Below are 12177 nucleotides of genomic sequence, written 5' to 3'. Positions count from 1 at the left end.
TGGCAGTCAGCCCCCCACACAGCACATGGAATGCACCCCCCACAGGGTCCCAGGCACCTTGGAGTGCTACAGCCCCACCCTGCCCAGGGTCCATAACTTACCTTTAGCAGCAGCAGTGGGAGTGGGGCACTCTAAGCCATGGCAGCAGGACCTGGTGCGGCACACAGGGACCATGCCAGGCCCAGCCAGATCCTGCTGGCCCTGGGGCCTCTCTGCTGCCTGGCCAGGCCGGGCTGAGTCATGGTGGCAGGACCCGGCGTGGCATGTGGCAACCACGTGCTGGACCCAGCCAAGTCCTGCAGGCCCTGGGGACTATCTGCCGCTCGGACGGGCTAGGCCCATGGTGGCGGGACCCAACCGCATACCACACCCAGATAGGTCCTGCTGGCCCTGGGGCTGCTCCTGCTGAATACAGCTGCGTATTCATATGAACAGCCAACCAAATACATCCAGAAACTACTGATACATTATACTAATGTTAGAGGTGAATGCTGTCAGCTTGACCCCAGGTGGTGGCAGTGGCTGCTGACAAGACCTGAGTTTGAAGCCAGAATGATTTTTTGCTGTGACATCTCTACAGCAGCAGATTTTTGGGCAGCTTCACCTTGGGGCCAGATGAGCCCCTGCAGCTGCTCCCAGCCCACTTTGCCTATGGCCCATGGCCCGAGTCAGGCTGAGACCTGCCTGCCCCCTGCCTGAGGAGCCCCACGGCAACCAGTTCTTGCCATGTGAAATTATCATATTGGAAGCTCAAAATTATCTTATTTGCTGAAAGCCTATCGCATGCTGAAAGAATATAAAAATAAGCATGCAAATAAGTCTTCTTCTTTACTTTATATTGCTCGCTGTAAACTGTCAGGACCGAGACCTGGGCCGTCCGAGTTGACGCCTTCCTTTATTTCGAAGCCAACAGCCCTAAGAAAGTGGTGACAAGCCCAGAAGTCAGCAAAGACTCCCCAGGAGGGCACTGCGGGCTTTGCATGTGCTGCATTCATCAGCTATCCTAGGCTTGGAGCACTTTTACTATTATTGATCGTGCACAGTAGGAGGGTTGAAACGATCCCACAAATATGATCATTACCATGCACAGGGGTCTTGCCCCGCCCCCCCCCCAGCACGGGCCGCCAGCAGGCATGGGCCCCGAGTGCGTCAGTGCCCGGCCCGGCCCGGCCCGGGGGAGGCTCCTCCCGCGCGCGGCGCTCACCTGCGGGGGCCGAACGTGAACAGACGACCACAGCTCACGAGCGAAACCGCTTCAGCACAGGCCCAGCGTGACATCAGCGCCCGAGGTAACCTCACCCGGCCCCCAGGCAGCGCCCCACCTCCACGGAGCGGGCGAGGCCACTAGCGCATGCGCACCACGTTTCCCAGCAAACCGCCGCTGCAGTTGGCTGGGTGACCCTCGGAAACCCCGCCCCCCCGCCAGCCGAGGGGTATCCGGGGCGGAAACCTAGAGACTAGGCCCTGTTCCGACCCGGACCGTTTTTGAGATGGGACCGCATTAAACTTCCGGACGGACCGTTTCCGGTGGGGGCGGGGCGCGCAGAGGCTACTTAGGAGCCCTGCGGGGCCCGTCATGGCAGCGGCTGCGGTGCGGTTGGTGCGCCGAGGAGCCGCCGGCGTCACCCAGGGGCTGCTGCGCGGGCGGGCGAGGAGCAGAGGAAGCGGCAGAGAGGTGCGGGGGGGGGGCGTTGACGGACGTATAGGTGCACCACAGGCATTCGTGAGCTCAAGTTCGTGACGTCAGGTGCTGTGACAGGTCAGCACGGAGCAAAGCATGATGTGCAGGAGGTGATGGGAACAGAGTCGGCAGGAAACCAGGCGGGAGCGGGGCAGTGCTGGGAGAGGCAAACAAACAGATCCCATAGGAGCGAAGGGGTTGCTAAAGCTAATTGGCACCTTGGGGTAAGAAACTGTCGTCCCTGCTTAAACCATACCTGGTGCAGTCCAGTGTGTAGATCACGTCTTGTTCCACAATTTCTGTCACAGAAAACTTCAGCTGCCCTGGACGCTGCATCACTGACCTCAGGATTGCTTAGGATTCTGGGGGAGCAAAACTTTAAAAACCAGTTGACACAGGAAATTGTGGAACAAATATCATCCACAAACTGGACTGCATTCATTGTGGTGTAAATGGGGTCTGTGGGTTTTTATATCATTGCCTGGATTGAACAGCAGCCTTTAAGTACCTGAAGGGCAGTTCCAAAGAGGATGGAGCTGGACTGTTCCCAGTGGTGGCAGGTGACAGAACAAGGAGCAGTGGGCCCAAGTTACAGCAGTGAAGGTTTAAGTTGGATATTGGGAAAAATTTTCCTCACTAAGAGGGTGGTGAAGCACTGGAACAGGTTACCCAGAGAGGTTGTGGATTCTTCATCCTTGGAGGTTTTTGACACCCAGCTAGACAAAGCCTTCGCTGGAATGATTTAGTTGGGGATGGTCCTGCTCTGAGCAGGGGTGAGGTCCCTTCCAACCCTCATTTTCTGTGATTCTATTAGCTTTTGAGATCCCTTTGTTCCTGTGGATTCTTTGCTTGTTTCCCTCTCTCAGAAGTCCCCTGCCCCCTCCCTCCTGCTTTCCTACCTGTTGTATTTTAATCACTTATTCCACTTTTTACACTGCTCTATGCTGTCTTGTCACCGCATCTGAGGAAGTGAACTTGGGTTCACAGAAGCTTCTGCTCTACACATATAACACTTACTTAGTTTATAGAGGTGCATATCAAGACTGTCTTTTTACTCTCAATTGGAAGTGAACTTTTGGTTTGTATACTGACATGCAGGGAAACAGGGATCCTGGTTTCACAATGTATATATAGAGAGAAAGGAAAGTGTTTCTTGAATTTGAAACCATCTTATTCATATTGATATTTCATTATATTAGACTATTTATATGGCTGATATATTTTAGATTCTATAATTTATGAGATTCCCATACTCAAAATTTAGAACAAAATTACTGCTCCAGAGAGCTATAGAGCAGTTTTGTCAAATCTTATAGTAAACTTCCTATTATTTTTTCTTTCAGGTTTTTGAAAAGTTAACTGTTTTAAGAAGAGGCCTTACACTGTCATTGGGGACCTTTGTGGGTTATGAAGCTTTTAATTTGATTTCTTGTGTTACTGAAGTGCACGCAAGTTTCAAAGGTAGCTTCAAAAATTCAGTTATATATAGGGTCCGTCAAATGTGAAACTTGATGTATAGTGATTCGCATTTTGGGGAAAGCTTTCCAATTTCTCTTTTATGTGCTGTTTTTTAATATCAGATTTTTCCCTGATGGATACTTCAAACTCCAAGGTAAATGAAAAATATGGTATTTGTTTATCTGTTCTTCATCAGAGAGATCATCAGAAGTATGTCAAAACTGTGCTCCATTTATAATAAACTAGTGACAAACAATTCTGTATATTCTGTTTTAGGACAGAATATTCAATTTAGGATTCAGATTCGAGAGTTACTATTTTTTCATTAAAGGTCATCAAATTCCAATTCTTTTGCGATTAAGAATGGAGTTATATTGGTACTATCAGAGTTCTACATCATGGTTTATATTGGCAGTACTGGATTCAGGTTTTTAAGCTAGAAACAGCAATAATACCTTGAGCAGATATTCATTTTAGTGCTGGAACCTTTAGAAATAAAGAAAATACTAAATGGGAAAGGAGATTTCAGATCAAATTATTCCTTATTCTGATAAAATAACTCTCATCAACATTGTCAGTGCAGTAAATGCTGTTTGTAGGACTGTGCAACTTCTTTAGAAATGCTATAAATCTTTTTTTCAAATGTCTGAGAGTATTTGGCTTGTTGCAAAATAAAGAATATAGACAGGCCACATTGGACCCCTTTGCAGAAGCCTACTGAACTTTGGGCCTCTATCAACATTGAGAAAACTAAAGTGCTCTATCAGCTTGCTCTAGGCTGAGAATGTGACACCCCCCACCTCAAATTATCATCAAGGGAAAGACCCTGGAGGTAGTCAAGCACTTCCCTTACTTTGGTAGCTGCCTATCACAGAAAGCAAACCATTGATGAGGAGATCCAGCACAAGATTCGATATGCAAAGCAGTTCCTTTGGGAAATTGTTTGCGCATATTTTAATTGATCACAGTTTCTGAAAAGACATCAGGAAGATCCAGGTCTACAACACAGTCATTATCCCCACTCTCCTCTGCGGATGTGAAACGTGATGACAATAACACTTCATCCATAAGAATTTGGAGTGGTATTGCTAATGGTGCCTCCAGAAAATCCTTCACATTAAATGGGAAGAATGCCACACATATATCAGCATCCTTGCTGAAGCCAGTGTTACCATTATTGAGTCAGTGACCCTCAAGCACCAACTTTGCTAGACCAGACGTGGGAGGATGCCTGAGTCAACTCCCAAAACAAGTGCTCTACTCCCTGGTTAGTTGCAACCTGAGATCTCACAGCGGCCAGAGGAACTTCACGTGATCTTAGCCTATAAAACATGGATCGACTTAGTGTCAACCGCCAACACTGAAGAGAAAATCTGGTTCCCCATCTCTATTCCTGGATGGATTTACTTACACTCCCATATCTAATTAATATACAAAGGTTTCCAACAATTCAATTCAGCTTGTTCATTGCATTATTTTTACAACCAACTCTTAATCTGTCATGGGATGATAAATAATAAAGAATGACCAGAACAAGATCAGTGTATATGAGCTGAATATTTTTAGCATTCTATAGAAAAGATGAGTGTTATGCTAGCAGACTTCCAGAGCTATTTCTGGGATTTTAGATAACAGATTTTTGTAGCTGTTTCTGGAGCTTTAGACTGCTCTGTCTGTCATACAAGGGAAAGTTGAGCCTTGCAGAAAAGTTAAATGGCAGAAAAACAAAGATGAAGCTAAAGGAGACTTTTTCCCTGAATCCAAGTCCTCATGCAGGTTTCAATGGCTTCATTTGAACAAAATTTTGAAAGTGGTAAGCTTAACTGAGATAAATTAACTAAATTAGATCAATACATAAATAGCCAGTTAATAAAATTAGCTTTAGCGTAAGGCTTTGTGGCTTCATGTGACTTTACGCTTAATGTGGTACGACTTTGATTAGCCAAACTAAGTGCTTTCCAAGCTGCCGTTCTGAGGTCATCAGATGAGCATTCTAAAATCTATTGATACTTCCAAGTACGTCTGTTACTAAAGCTATTTTATTGTTCCGTAGCTCTTGGTACTTTTAATATGGTATCTGCTGTTGTATAGGTGTTGTAGTTCTGTATTACATGGCTGCGAAAGGTTAGCATAGAGGCACCCAATTTAATATTGGAAACTTCTGATGTCTGGTATATTGATGTTTATTAAGAAGTATGTGTTTGGTTCTTTCTCTAGGATCCATGGTTTCTGCTAATTTTTTTTTGTGTGACAGGATGCTTTTGTTTGGGTGTTAATTGTATTGGTTCACTCTTAAACGAGCTGCCACATGCCTGGTAGGCTACCATATTTATGAACCCTTTTTTCTTCTATTTCCACCATCCCCACCCTCTTTTTCTTTAAAGCTGAAGAAATCTTAGATCAAGCAGACTACCTGTATGGGAGTGGGGAAACTGAAAAGCTCTATCAGTTGCTGGTCCAGCACAAAAACAGGTACTTAAGTATGTTGAATTACCTCAAATTATTGTGGCTTAATTGATAGTGCTCTTTTGTCAGTTCATTTTAAGTAATGTGTTAATTGTGGTGGGGTTAAATTCTGGCTTACTTTCTTGCAGTGGGAGGGAAAATCGGTAACTTTTCTTCTCAGCAATAACAATGTGGAGGGAAGGAGCAATCTTAACCAGGCTCAGTTGGGCCAGCTGAGTGTTAGGTTTCTGACAATTGTTTTCTAACAGGGGGGAGAGAGTGCTTAGCATTCAGTAATGGAAGGCAGAGGAATAAGAGAGGGGCCCAGGATTTAATTATTATCACGTGGGAACCTTAAATTCATTTTGGGACATTTTTTCCTCTGTTCTTTTCCTCTTTCTCTCTTATTGCTAACCAGCTCTTTTATTTCTTCTCTTATTTTCCTTCTGCCAAGCATGAACTTCTGTGACCACAGAATGACTCGTAAACATGTATGGTATGTCTTAGTTGAGTACAAACATCTAGATGCAAATTGGGACAGGCTCTTTTAAAGGAAAAAAAAGAGAACAGCTAGATATTTTACTTAAAATTTAGTTCCTTAAAGGAAGATAAACTGAACTCCTTTTTTATTTCTAGGTTATAAATGTGTTCTTTTGGCAATTTTGGAGGTTTCTTGGAGTTGGGCTGTTTTTTTTGCCTCTCTGAGAACCAAAGATTAAGGCCTGAAAAGTTGCCTTCAGAGAGAGGAATTAATCCTAGAGTGATATGATATCATAAATAGGCTGCAAATTCCCCCATGAAAGAGTGTTTGTAACCACAAAAACTTAAATATGGTTACTAAAAGTTTATGAGGAGAGAGTCAGTCTTGGGCTGTGTACAGGTGTTATGTTTCTACTGGGAGGATTGCTGCTCTCTGGATAGAAACTAGCAGTGTACAAGCATTCATTTAGTTTCTCCAAGAGGAAACATGTGCTCTCTGGAAAAAGTCCCTTTTCAAACCATTTAAAGTGTGAAGTCACAACTCGTACAATATAATCCAGCATCCTTCATGGGATATGGGGTGAGGAGAGGTAACAAGGTGAGTATTTCTTTTTTTAAACAAGTGGTGAATGGTGCATCTCAAGTGAGGAGACTATTCTACGATTTGGGGGCAACATGAAAGGCAGAGCATGAGGCTGGAGGGTGAAGGAAAGGAAGAGCAGTTTCAGAGGAAGTATGAGTTAATAGTAAAGAGCAGGAGGTTATAATGAGAGAGAGACAGCCAAGGATGGAATTGCAGATCTTTTAAAAGTGTTTAATTTGATCCCGCATCTCACACAGGAGAGGGAAAGCTTTTGTAGAGGCTTGGATTGGTAGAGTTAATATGATCAGAGTGGAGGATAGCATTGACCGTTCTGTTTTGGATGGACTAAGATAGGGAAGGGCAGCAAGGAGCAGGTTACATCAGTTTGAAAGTATAACATTTTGTTGTTTTCTAATAGGTATTTTTTTTTAAACAAGGGGTGCTCAGTACCCAGCCCGCAAGTGAGATCTGACCCATGGAGCCATGTCATCTGGCCTTCAGGGATCTGAAAATATGGTGGCAGCGGACTTGTGGCAGCAATTGCCACCTCCCACCCTTCCCCCCGCCAAATTTCCAGACCTGTAGGTAGCCCCAGGGGTCAGATAGCATACTAGATTGGTGCACAGAAGTAGCCTGGGGGCCAGTCCAGTACATAGGCACCTGCTGGAGGCAATGTGGGGCCAAGTCCAGTGGTTCAGGGCCAAGACAGATGGCATGGGCCCTGGATCTGGCAATTCAGGGCCAAGGGAGATGGTGTGGGGCCCAGATCTCACAGCATGGTGTCAGTCCTGTTTTGTAGGGTCTGATCCAATCTGTAGACTAGCCCCACACTACACCAATGCCATGAGCTGGATAAGCAAACTGAAATGACTAACTGTAACTGAAGTACATGTACTGAATCCAATACACAGCTGAAGTCATTTCAAGCTTATAATGTGCTAATTTATAAGAACAGTTAGGTACTGTTTTTCTGTGGTGAGTAGGTTGAAAAAGTAGGTGTACTGATAACGGCTATTTAATATCAGGCATTTGGAGGTAAGAAAAATCCAAATTTCACTATTAGTGCTATTGTTTTCACTTTTGAAATGTTTTTGCTAGTCAGTTCCCAGTCAAGTTCACTTGGACAGTGCTGCAATGGTGCCAAGACTGCAGAAAAATGCTTATTTAACAGCTCTTTTCCACTGAACATTTTTTTTAGTAAAGCACCAAAACATTTTTATTCTGAATTTTACAAGTGATTATTTTACAAATCCTATAGAACTGTAGCTCATACAGTAACATTAGATGAATTGTATTACAGTAGAATTATGTGTGTACATGTTCATGTAGTAGCATATATTAGCAGTGTGTGTGTACATGAAACCAGGGAAATATAGCTTGGGTCAGAAATAAGCATTGCTTTCTCTGTTTCCTCTCCTGTCTAATACTGCTGTTTTGTGAACTTGTATCCATTTCTTGAAAACAAAGTACCTCTGCATACAACTGCCGTGAGTACAAAAAACCAGGGTTCTACTGTATGAGAATGGTTTGCAACATGCTTAGTTTATAACGAGTTGCCAAACAGTTACTCAGCTGTTTTCTGTGACTTTTATTTCCACTCAGCTAGTCCTTGTCAGCAGTCCCAGGCAGCTGATTGGAGAAGCGGTGCCCTTTGAAATAAAAGCCACAGCAAACAGCTGGAGTACCTCCTTTGTCCTATGCAACTCTCTTGCAGCAATGTGCTTCCTTGCCCCCTCCCCTAGCACACAATTTGCAAATCCTCATGTTTAAAAGGAACCTAACCTTACAAACAATCTGAGTGGAATGCTGTTGCTTTACAAATGAAAATAAAGTCTCCCATGACTAGGATCTTGTATTTATTCCATATAGCCTTTGGGTGTACATGAACGGTATGTTTGTTATCTTAAAACTAAGCTAAGATGTATTGAGTGATTTAAGACCTTGCTCTTTGTAGACAAAACTGGTTTTAATCGTTAATCATTCTTTTATGTTTATAATTAGTGAGGATGCAGAATTACTGTGGCGTCTGGCACGAGCATCTCGCGATCTAGCCCAGCTTAGTAGAACATCTGCAGAGGAGAAAAAGCAACTGATTTATGAAGCTCTTGAATATGCAAAGAAGGCACTAGAAAAAAATGAGTCAAATTTTGCAGCCCACAAGGTGAGCCATGCAAAGTAATTAAACTTTAGAAATTTTGCCATCCACTGTCCTCTAACCATACCAACAGAAATCACTATGATTCTGCTATATGGCCATCCAGCCATCTTCAGCATAAGCAGGGTTTGAAATAAGTCAAAACCTTGTGCAGAAAATGATTGTTGGGCCTCTGACAAATGTTCAGTTAGAGGTATGAGGGGATCTGATCCACGATCCCAACAGTGGTGCCTCCTGCCATGCCACATGCATGGCAGGAGGCACCATTGTTGGGATCATGAATCGGATCCCTTCACACGCATGGCAGGAGGAGGCATGATTGTAGTATAGTATTGGAGATCAGATCTAAATCGTAATTATAGCTGGTGCAGGGGGAGTCCACAATCCCTGTATCAGCAAATAGCATGCCAGTAGCATGAAGTAGCATGCCAGTGCTCCCATCGCTTGGAGTGCCAGTCAGCTGACCAGGGTTGTTCGTTGTAGCCATGTTGGTCTAAGGACATAGGCAGGCAAGATTCTTTGGGTAGATGTGGTATTTTTTTTATTAAATCAACTAAATAGATGGAAAAAAAGTTCTTTGCAGGCTTTTGGGCACAAGTGCTTCCAGCCACAGTAGCACTTCAGAGCCTTGAAGGGCTCTTGTGCACTCCTGCAGATGGGAAAGTCAGTTTGCTGGTGAGCACTGCTAGCCAAGGGAGTGCATTGGAGCCCTTCTCCTTGGTATGCTCCCAGGGCTGGGAAGATCTCCAGTGTATTTCCAGAGCAGGGAGCACACCAGAGCCTTGAAGGGCTCCAATGCATTCCTGAGGCTGGGAATGCTGGTCAGCTGATTAGCCTGGCCACACCTTAAATTGAAGATATGATGGGAACCAGCCACAAAGTTATTACGTGTATTCTGTGTAGTTACTTTGTGGTTTATTCCCTCTTTTATCTTGCCATTAATTGCACAAACGTGTGGCTGGGTTACTATTTACTACGTAATTAACTGGCTAGATATCTAACAGGTCAGAGTTCTTTGTGACTGAGCTATTCATAGAATCATAGAAAATTAGGGTTGGAAGGGACCTCAGGAGGTCATTTAGTCAAACCCCCTGCTCAAAACAGGACCATCCTCAACTCTATCATTCATAGCCAAGGCTTTGTCTACCTGGGTCTTAATCTCTACAATGGAGATTCCCTAACCCTTTTGGGTACCCTGTTCCAGTGCTTTGCTACCCTCTTCATGAGAGAGTTTTTGCTTATATCTAACTTGAATTTCCCTTGCTATAACTTGAAAGCATTGCTCAATCACTTTCCTTAATCTGCTGGCAGTGCTCCTTACTAATGCAGCCCAGTATGCTACTAGCCATCTTCACAACAAGGTTGTACTGTTGGCTCATTCAGCTTATTGTCCATTGTAACCCTTCAAGTCCTTTTCTGCTTAGTTATCCCAACCTACCAGTGCATGGGATTGTTTTGCTCTAAGTTCAGGACTTTGTACTTGCCCTTATTGAACTTCATGAGCTTTCTTTTGGTCCAATCCTCCAAATTGTCTAGATCTCTTTGAATCCTAGCCCTGCCCTCCTACTCCCCCCAGCTTAGTGTCATCCACAAACTTGCTCAGTGTGCACTCCATCCTATCTTCCAGATCATCAGTGAAAACACTAAAATGTTATACTTTCTAACTGAAGTAACCTGCCCCTTGCTACCCTTCCCTTTCCCTATTTCAGTCCATCCAAAACAAAACAGCCAGTGTTATCCATAACCTGTTCTTTCGCTACTGTTGGTGGCTCACCTTCCCTCCAAACTATGGTGCCAGGTGCAGTAGGCTGGAATCTGACCTTGCCTGTGAAGACTGAGCTAAAAAAGGCATTGAGTACTCCAGCCTTTTCTACATCATCTGTCACTAGAATACCTCTCATTGAGTAAGGTACCAACACTTTCCCTGATCTTCCTTGTGTTGCTGACATACTTGTAGAAACTTCTTTTGATACCCTGACACATCCCTTGCTAGCTGAAGTAGCATGAAGCAATATCGATACTCCAGTATTGATACTTCATACTCCAATATCGATTTGGCCTTCCTGATTTCATCCCTGTGTGCCTGAGTAGTACTCTTTTATACTCCTCCCTAATTGTTTTTCCAAGTTTCCACTTGGAAGTTTCCTTTTTGTAGAGTTCCCTGCTAAGCCAAGTACTCTATTGCTCTCCTTCTTTCCTTTCCTCAGGATCCTGAAATCGGTCATCTTGTGGTTGCAGCTGTCCAGGTTGCCATCCACTTCTCCATTTTCCACCAATTTTTCTCTGTTTGTGAGCAGCAGATCAAGAAGAGCACAACCCCTAGTTAGCTATACCAACATTTGCACCAGGAAATTGCCCCCAACACTCCAAAATAAGTTCCTGGATATTCCCCTAATTTCCACTTGGAAAGTGTTCCACAGATGCAATCCACTGCTTCTCTACCAGAGGAGAACCTTTCTAGGGAAGAAAGGAGATCATTTTTGCTTTTCATCTCCTTCTCCTGTTCTCTTCCCAGGAGATTTGAGAAGCTCAGTTTAGTCACTTCTGTTGGCAGCCCAAGTTAATGACACCCAAGTTTCCTCACAGGATGGTGAACTGCTTTCTTGTCAGGATTGACCAGAGCCATTCACTTGGGCTGTTTAAATTGTTCATTACAGTTAAATGACTTCCTAAGTAAACAATAGGGCTAGTTAATCATAATCCTTTAGTCTGTGAGCAATATTGAGCAATATTACATTTTGTAACTGCATATTTTATTTTAATTAGTTCTATTAAAGATATTTCAATAATCTGTTTAATTTGTGGTTTTTAATTTAATTTAGTGGTATGCTATCTGCATCAGTGATGTTGGGGAATATGAAGGAATTAAGGCAAAGATTGCAAGTGCTTTTATTATCAAGGAACATTTCCAGGTATTGTAAATAAGCTTTTGCTAATACAGCAGCATGCATATATTGTATTATATTTTATTTTAGAATGATAATTACCAAACTTTGGGTGTCGCACCTTCCTTCCCCACCACGAGGCTGTGCTCTGGTTGGGTGGGCCAGGGCAGGTGGCGGTGGTGCTGGAAACGGGGCGGGGGGTGGGGCTACAGCCACCTCAAAATTTGCTGTAGCTTCCTGCCAGTGCCACCTTCTGCCTTGAGCACAGCTTGGGGCCAGCCCCCCTGCTGAGAAGAGGCTGACACAGCCTCTGGCCCCAAGTACACAGTTGCAGCCAGCCTTCAACCCATGCACAGATAGGGAGGGTACATGATCCCTATGTCTCCTGAGGGTGTGCACAGAGGTGAGAGGCACTACCCCTGCACCCCCCAGATGAGCCATGGCTCTGGCCTGCGCCCCACCCTCCCTCGCCTGTGCAGCAACTGCCCCT

General features: G+C 44.3%; 2 protein-coding genes across 6 annotated transcripts in view; one reads left to right on the top strand and one right to left on the bottom strand.

Annotated features, from left to right (window-relative positions):
* Window positions 1-1245, bottom strand: part of CPNE3 (copine 3) — a 63279-nt gene extending 62034 nt beyond the window's left edge. For both annotated transcript variants that reach the window (XM_019527881.1, XM_019527882.1), the window contains exon 1: window positions 1205-1245. The gene's annotated coding sequence lies outside the window, so the exon portion shown is untranslated. The remainder of the gene's footprint in view (window positions 1-1204) is intronic.
* Window positions 1246-1537: 292 nt separating this feature from the next.
* The window catches only part of RMDN1 (regulator of microtubule dynamics 1), a 29887-nt gene continuing 19247 nt past the window's right edge, over window positions 1538-12177 (top strand). For 2 of the 4 annotated variants that reach the window (XM_019527883.1, XM_019527884.1), the window contains exons 1-5: window positions 1538-1675; window positions 3025-3142; window positions 5524-5611; window positions 8649-8808; window positions 11625-11714. In XM_019527883.1, the coding sequence (XP_019383428.1) occupies window positions 1577-1675; window positions 3025-3142; window positions 5524-5611; window positions 8649-8808; window positions 11625-11714 (555 nt within the window). In that variant the 5' untranslated portion in view covers window positions 1538-1576. Of the gene's footprint in view, window positions 1676-3024; window positions 3143-4756; window positions 4953-5235; window positions 5264-5523; window positions 5612-8648; window positions 8809-11624; window positions 11715-12177 lie in introns of those variants that run through there. The other 2 variants (XM_019527885.1, XM_019527886.1) reach the window with 2 other exon arrangements.

This window comes from Gavialis gangeticus, unplaced genomic scaffold (assembly GCF_001723915.1).
Source record: "Gavialis gangeticus isolate Ggan-Ray unplaced genomic scaffold, GavGan_comp1, whole genome shotgun sequence".
NCBI lineage: Eukaryota > Metazoa > Chordata > Crocodylia > Gavialidae > Gavialis > Gavialis gangeticus.
Note: the sequence above shows the minus strand (reverse complement) of the source record. Positions and strands in the feature narration are given on the sequence as shown.